General features: G+C 49.5%; 1 protein-coding gene across 1 annotated transcript; it reads right to left on the bottom strand.

Annotated features, from left to right (window-relative positions):
* Positions 1–3,444: 3,444 nt before the first annotated feature.
* On the bottom strand, positions 3,445–5,604 carry EAH_00058080 (hypothetical protein; the record flags this gene model as incomplete). The annotated part of the gene is made up of 3 exons (XM_013393680.1): positions 3,445–3,464; positions 3,875–4,539; positions 4,991–5,604. 3 exons carry the CDS (start codon positions 5,602–5,604, stop codon positions 3,445–3,447), a joined length of 1,299 nt encoding a protein of 432 aa, XP_013249134.1.
* Between the last annotated feature and the right edge of the window lie 1,527 nt (positions 5,605–7,131).

Below are 7,131 nucleotides of genomic sequence, written 5' to 3'. Positions count from 1 at the left end.
ACAGCAGCAGCAGCAGCAGGAAAAGTTGCCTCCGCATTTCTTTGCTGCTGATGCGGTTACAGCAGCAGACAGTTGCTGCTGCTGCAGCAACGCACAGCAGCTGAAGTAATCTTTTTTTTCGCTTAACAATCAATTAAAGTCCACTATGGAATTAGGGTTTAGGGTTTAGGGTGTAGATTTAGGGTTTAGGGTTATTCTTAGGGTTTAGGTTTAAAGGTGATATGCACAGTCTAGGGTTTACGATTAGGGATTAGGGTTTCATCTAGGGTTTAGGGTTTAGAGTGTGGGTTTAAAGATGAGGGGTTTGAATTAGGGTTTAGGGTTTAGAATTAGGGTTTAGGGTTTAGAGTTAGGGTTGAGGGTTTAGGGTTTAGGGTTCTAGCGTATCTTGTTAGCAGGGCGTCTCCTTCTTTGTGTTTTCTTTGGGGTTTTAGGGCTTAGGGTTTAGGGTTTAGGGTTTAGGGTTTGTTGCGGAGAGGTTTGTTGTCTGTCTCTGTCTCCTGTTTGTTGCTGCTTTATTTCTTTACTTTGTCTCTCTTTGTTATTCTTTTATCTTTACTTTTTCGTCTCTTATCTCTGTTGCTCTACGCCTCTTCTTTTACGTTTGTTTGTATTTGTTTGCTTTTTCTTTTGTTTGTATGTCTTGGTTTAGGGTTTAGGGTTTAGGGTTTGGGTGTCTCTGTCTTTGTCTTTGTTTTTCTTTTTTAATCTCTTTATTTTTCTGTCTGTTTTTGTCTTTCTGTCTCTTTTTTGTTGTTTGTCTTTGTCTGTCTCTATCTCTGTCTCCGTCTCTGTCTCTTCTTATCTCTTTTTTCTTGTTTTTGTTTGTCTCTCTGTCTCTGTCTCTGTCTCTTTATCTGTCTCTTTCTGTCTCCTGTCTCTTTATTTGTTTGTTTATGTCTCTGTCTCTGTCTCTCTGTTGTCTCTCTATGTCTTTACTTATTTGTCTCTGTCTTTATTTATTTGTAGTTGTATTTATTTATTTATTCATCTGTCTATATTTATTTATATTTATTTATTTATTTTATTTATTTATTTATCTGTCTTTATATCTCTATGTCTCTGTCTCTGTCTCCTTCTGTCTCTTTATTTATCTCTTTCTGCTTCTCAGCTTTTATTTGCTTTTTTTATTATTTATTTATTTACTTTTATGTTGGCTGTTTGTTTTGTTTGTCTTTTTTCTTCTCCCTCCCCCTTTAAAACCCCCCCAGCAGCAGCAGCAGCAGCAGCAGCAGCAGCAGCAAGCCACCTTTACGGCCTTGTAGCAAGCTCCGCCTGGGCTGCCTATCTTGCTGCTGCTGCTGCAGTTGTCTCTGTTGCTGTTGCTGTTTCATTGCTGCTGCTCTGTCGTAATTTGCTGCTGTTGCGGGTCCTCCCGCTACTGCAGCTCTTGCTGCTACTGCTGCTGCTACTGCTGCTGCTGCGTTGCTGCTTTACGGCAGCTGCGGCAGCGGGTCTCTGCTAAGCTGTCTCCAGCTGATGAGCAGCAGCAGCAGCAGCTGCGATATTCCCACCAGACCAACCAGCAGCCACAAGCCAGCAACAAACGAACCTATAAAACAAAAACACAAACTGCTGCTGCTGCTGCTACTCGTGCGGCTGCTGCTGCTGCTACTCGTGCTGTTGCTGCTGCTGATTTTCAATACTACTGCTACGCTAATACTACTGCTACGCTTGTGAGTGTGGCTCTGCTCCTCGCACTGCGTTGCTGCTGCTAGGGTTTAAGTTTATGCATACATATGAATACCAGCTAGGGTTTAGGGTTTAGGGTTTAGGGTTTAGGGTTTACCCGTTCTTGTCGCTAGAAAACCAAAGAGAGAGTCCACACAGCCTACAGCGAGACTCTTCAGAGCCTCAACAGCAGCAAATGCAACGCCAAACGCAGCAGGCCTGTTGCTGCACGCAGCAGCAGCAGCAGCAGCAGCAACAGCAGCAGCAACAGTAGCAGCAGGAGCGACAACGGCGGCAGCAGCAACAGCAGCGGCAGCAACAACAGCAACAATGTTAGCAAACAGAAGGGACAGGTCTGTTGCTGCTGTCTCTTTTCTCGATTTGTTTGTGGGTGCCTGCAGCAGTCTCTGCTTTTAATCTTTAATATATTACTAATTAACTGTCTCCTTCTTATCTTTAATAGATTAATAGCTGTCTCCCTCTTATCTTTAATAGATTAATAGCTGTCTCCTTCTTATCTTTAATAGATTAATAGCTGTCTCCTTCATTGTCTTCAATAACTATCTTTGCCCTTTACCTCTAATATACTACTAACTGTCTCCTTTTGTCTTTAATATATTAATATCTGTCTCTTTTCTGCTTCTCTTCTTACCGAAGACAGTCAGCGACAGCAGCAAGCAGCACAGGCGGCATAACTGCTTCTCCTACTCCAAGAAGCAGAGCTGTAGTGACACCCCAAGCTTGACTACCTGCAGCAAAATGTGCTGCATTGCTGCTGCTGCTGCTGCTGATGCTGCTGTTGTTGTTGTTGTTGTTGTTGCTGCTGCTGCTGCTCGTTTTCCGCATTCCAAGAGCCGTCGCTGCAGCAGCAGCAGCAACAGCGCCAGCAGCAGCAGCAGGAGTTGCTGCGGGCTGCTGATGCTGCTGCACCGCTGCGTGTGGATGGTGGTGGTGCTGCAGCAGCAACTTTGGCTGGCAGCAGCACCCTTGGCTGCTGCAGCTGCGGCTGCAAAAGCACCATTTGCTGCTGCTGCTGCTGCTGCTGCTGCTGCAGCGATATCGTCCCTAGAAACGCCAAAGTAGCCAGCATAGTCGCCCCCAGCAGCAGCGGCAGACTCCCCCCAACCCTGTCCACTGCAACAGCTACGAGAGGCAGCAGCAGCACTGTCGTTACTGCAGCAGCAGCAGCAGCAGCAGCAGCACATGGGGCAAGAGATAAGATGGCGATGCAACAAACACAAAGGAGAAAACAAAGCAGCAGCAGAAGCAGCAGCAGCAGCATCAAACGACCAGCAGCAGCAGCAGCATCAAAAGACCAGCAGCAGCAGCAGCAGCAGCAGCAGCAGCAGCAGCAGCATCAAAAGACCACCACCAGCAGCAGCAGCAGCAGGAGCTCACACGTAACAACAGCACCTAAGAATAGGGCTTTGAAGGCAGTGGTGTGATAAACAGAGAAAAAGATAGAAGAAGAGTATCCTATGAAGCAGTGCAGCGCAGCAAGCAGCAGCGCATGCACAACAGCAACAACACAAAACTCTTTATTTAATTCCTTTAAACCCAAAGCTAGGCGGCGCCCAGCCACCAGCAGCGGGGCCCAGCAGCGGTAGCAGCAGCAGCAACAGCAGCGGCAGCGGTGGTGTCTCGTACGCCGCCAAACTCCTGCTGCTGCTCCTGCTGCTGCTGCACGTCCTTCTACCCCGCCCCCCTCTGCTGCTTCTGCTGCTGCTTCTCCTGCTGCTTCTCCTGCTGCTTCTGCTGCTGCTGCATGATACTCTAAGCTGCGACAATCACCACTGCGGGAGAAAACAAAGCAGCAGCAGAAGCAGCAGCAGCAGCATCAAACGACCAGCAGCAGCAGCAGCATCAAAAGACCAGCAGCAGCAGCAGCAGCAGCAGCAGCAGCAGCAGCAGCATCAAAAGACCACCACCAGCAGCAGCAGCAGCAGGAGCTCACACGTAACAACAGCACCTAAGAATAGGGCTTTGAAGGCAGTGGTGTGATAAACAGAGAAAAAGATAGAAGAAGAGTATCCTATGAAGCAGTGCAGCGCAGCAAGCAGCAGCGCATGCACAACAGCAACAACACAAAACTCTTTATTTAATTCCTTTAAACCCAAAGCTAGGCGGCGCCCAGCCACCAGCAGCGGGGCCCAGCAGCGGTAGCAGCAGCAGCAACAGCAGCGGCAGCGGTGGTGTCTCGTACGCCGCCAAACTCCTGCTGCTGCTCCTGCTGCTGCTGCACGTCCTTCTACCCCGCCCCCCTCTGCTGCTTCTGCTGCTGCTTCTCCTGCTGCTTCTCCTGCTGCTTCTGCTGCTGCTGCATGATACTCTAAGCTGCGACAATCACCACTGCGGAATCTCCCACGATGGCGGCTGTCTCGTTGGTGTTGCTGCTGTTGCTGCTGCTGCTGCTGCTGCTCTTGCTGCTGCTGCAGAGCCTCAAGACTCTCCATGCGGCTCTGTAACGAAGAAAATTTGCGCAGCAGCAGCTGCATGGCTGCGCTGTCCTCCGTTGGGAGCGACAGAGAAGAGCGGCTGCAGCTGCTCTCCACTTTGCTCGCTGCTCCTGCTGCTGCTGCTGCTGTTGCTGCTGCTGCTGCTGCTGCTGAAGATATCCCGTCATAAGGGGTAAGATCGAGCGCCTTGACGCTCGCATTGCTGCAAGCAGCAGAAGGAGGGCTCCCTTGGCCGTTGTTGTTGCTGCTGTTGCTGCTACTGATGCTGCTGCTGCTGCTACTGGTGCTGCTGCTGCTGCTGCTGCTGGTGCTGCTGCTGCTCATGTCGCTGAAGACTATTTCTGGTGCAGTAACCCTGTTGTTGTTGCTGTTGTTGCTGCTGCTGTTGTTGTTGCTGCAGGTTGAATCTGAACTGCAGGGACGTTGCGGTGATGTTGTGGCAGCGTCTGCTGCTGCTGCTGCTGCTGCTGCTGCTGCTGCTGCTGCTGCTGCTGCTGCTGTTGTGGATATATGCAGCAGCAGTTTCAGCAGCCAGAGGCAGCAGACTCCCAAGCAGCTTAGCAAGTGTGGTGCCGCAGACAGCAGCAGCCATTGCTGCTGCTGTGCATGAAGGGAATAGAGAAGCAGCTAAAGCGCGCTGCAGCACAACAACAACCCCACCACCGAGTCCTGCTGCTGCTGCTGCTGCTGCTGCTGCCACCAGACTTCCGTGTAAGAAAGCCAAAGCTACGAATAAGTGTGATGCCCATGCTGCAGCAGCAGCAGCAAATAAAGCTTTAGTTACTCCAGTAGGAGAGCTGTATGCAGCAGCAGCAACAGGAGCAGCAGCAAGACCCCCTGCTTCCAGACAGCCTAAAACAAACCCATGTGCAGCTTGACTGTAGCGCAGCTGCTGCAGCTGCAGCAGCAGCAACTCAGCAGCAGCAAGAGCATGTCGAAATAGGTGGGGCCCCACACCTGCTACGCACAGCAGCAGCAAAGAGCCCCAAGGCAGCCCTGCTGCTGCACTGCTGCTGCTGCTTCTCCTGCTGCTCTGCTGGCTCCTCCTCTGTCCGCTGCCGCGGCTGCTGCAGCTGCTGCTGCGCTGCCTCTCAACACAGTGCAAATGACTGCTGCTGCTGCAGCTGCTGCTGCGCTGCCTCTCAACACAGTGCAAATGACTGCTGCTGCTGCTGCTGCTGCTGCTGCTGCTGCTCCTGCTCCTGCTGCTGCATGGCTTGTTGCTGCTGCAGGCATAGCTGTGGGCCTCCAGACTTGCGCAGAGGTTAACTCCACCAGAGTCAACGCAAAACGAGGAAGCTGCTGATTCTGCTGCTGCTGCTGCTGTTTCCGCTGCTTGTGTTGCCGCGGCTGCTGCTTCGGTTGCTGCTGCTGCTGCTGCTGCTGCGGCTGCTGCGGCAGCTGTTGATTCCGTCCGTGCATCTGCTGCTGCTACATCCTGCAGGGGGATGTAGCAGCAAGCGGATTCCTTCTCCATCTTTGCTGCTAGCCGCGAGCAGCAGCAGCAGCAACAGCAACAGGAGCAGCAGCAGCAGCAGCAGCACAGGTATCAAGTGCTGCGCGTGCCGCTGCAGTAAAGTATAATGTGAGGCCTCGGGGCCCTAAATCAAACCCCCCATGGTCGTAGCTGCCTGTACACCCCGCAAGGTGTTGTCCCTGGCAGCTCTCACTCCTGCTGCTGCTGTTGCTGCTGCTGCTGCGGTTGCTGCTGCAGCTGAGCAGCTGCTGCTTCTCCTGTTGCTGCTGCTGGAGTAGCTGTTGCTGTGGTTGGTGCCCCTCCAAGAGACGCTGTCGCTGTGTCTTGTGCTGCTGCTGCTAGAGCAGTTGTTTCTTAGGTTGCTGCTGCTGCTGCTGAAACAGCTGATGCTGTGGCTGCTGCTGCTGCTGCCCCTCCTGCTGCTCCTGCTCTGCCTTCACAGGCTGGCGCGCGTGCGTTAACAGTGGACACGGTTTACGCTCTTCTGCTCATTGGGGATGAATGTATCGCTGCCTGCTGCTGCTGCTGCTGCTGCTGCTGCGCTCGTCTACTGCTGCTGTTGCTGCTGCTGCTGCTGCTGGCAGCAGAGGGAGTCTAAACAGATGTCTATGACTGCATGCAGCAAAGCCAGCGACTTCTGACTCAAAGGCAGTCAGCAATGCCAATGGCCGCTGCAGCAGCTGCAGCTGCAGCTGCTGATGTTGCTGCTGCTGCTGCTGCGGCTTGAGGAGCTGCAGCAGCTTGGTGAGTAGCAGCGTCTTTCTGCTGCTGCTGCTCGGATTAATTATGATATTCTTCCGCTTATTTATATTATTAAAAAGATTAAATTCATTTAAATGTTAAATTTAATAAATTTATTCAAGAAAAGAAGCCAAAAGACTACAAATACCGTACACACACACAATCCGGGGGCCCCTGCTGCTGCTGCTGCTGCTGCTGCTGCTGCTGCTGCTGCTGCGTGGGGCCCCACAGATGGATAAGACGGCAAAGAAGAACGAACTTTGCTGCAGCACACTAAATAAAAGGGTTTGAAATAGTAAATATTATATTAAATTTTATTTGTTTTAATTTAAATAGGGTTTGCATGCAGAAGAAATTAATTTGCTGCAGGCCTCTCAATATGTGTGTTTATTTATATTTGTTTATATTTGTTTATATCTCTGTATTAGACAAAAATATTTAAAAAGAAAACAAATAAATATATATTGAGATAAATGCATGCAATAAAAGAGCTGAGGATATCAGCAAACAAAGAATGAAAAAATAAACAGAGACACTTCCGGGGCTCTGCTATACACACCAAAGGAGACAGCCTATAATATATATATATATATATATATATATATACGTCTACATACTATGTATATATACATATACATATTTATATATATATATATATAAAGATGCATCGATCTATGCACATATAGATATATTCACATATATAAATGTATATATGCATGTATATATATATTATATATATATACATGTATATATATATATATATATATTATATATATATATATACAA

Source organism: Eimeria acervulina, genomic scaffold, assembly GCF_000499425.1.
Source record: "Eimeria acervulina Houghton genomic scaffold, Eah_scaff1291, whole genome shotgun sequence".
Lineage (NCBI taxonomy): Eukaryota > Apicomplexa > Conoidasida > Eucoccidiorida > Eimeriidae > Eimeria > Eimeria acervulina.
This window is presented reverse-complemented; position numbering and strand designations above follow the sequence as displayed.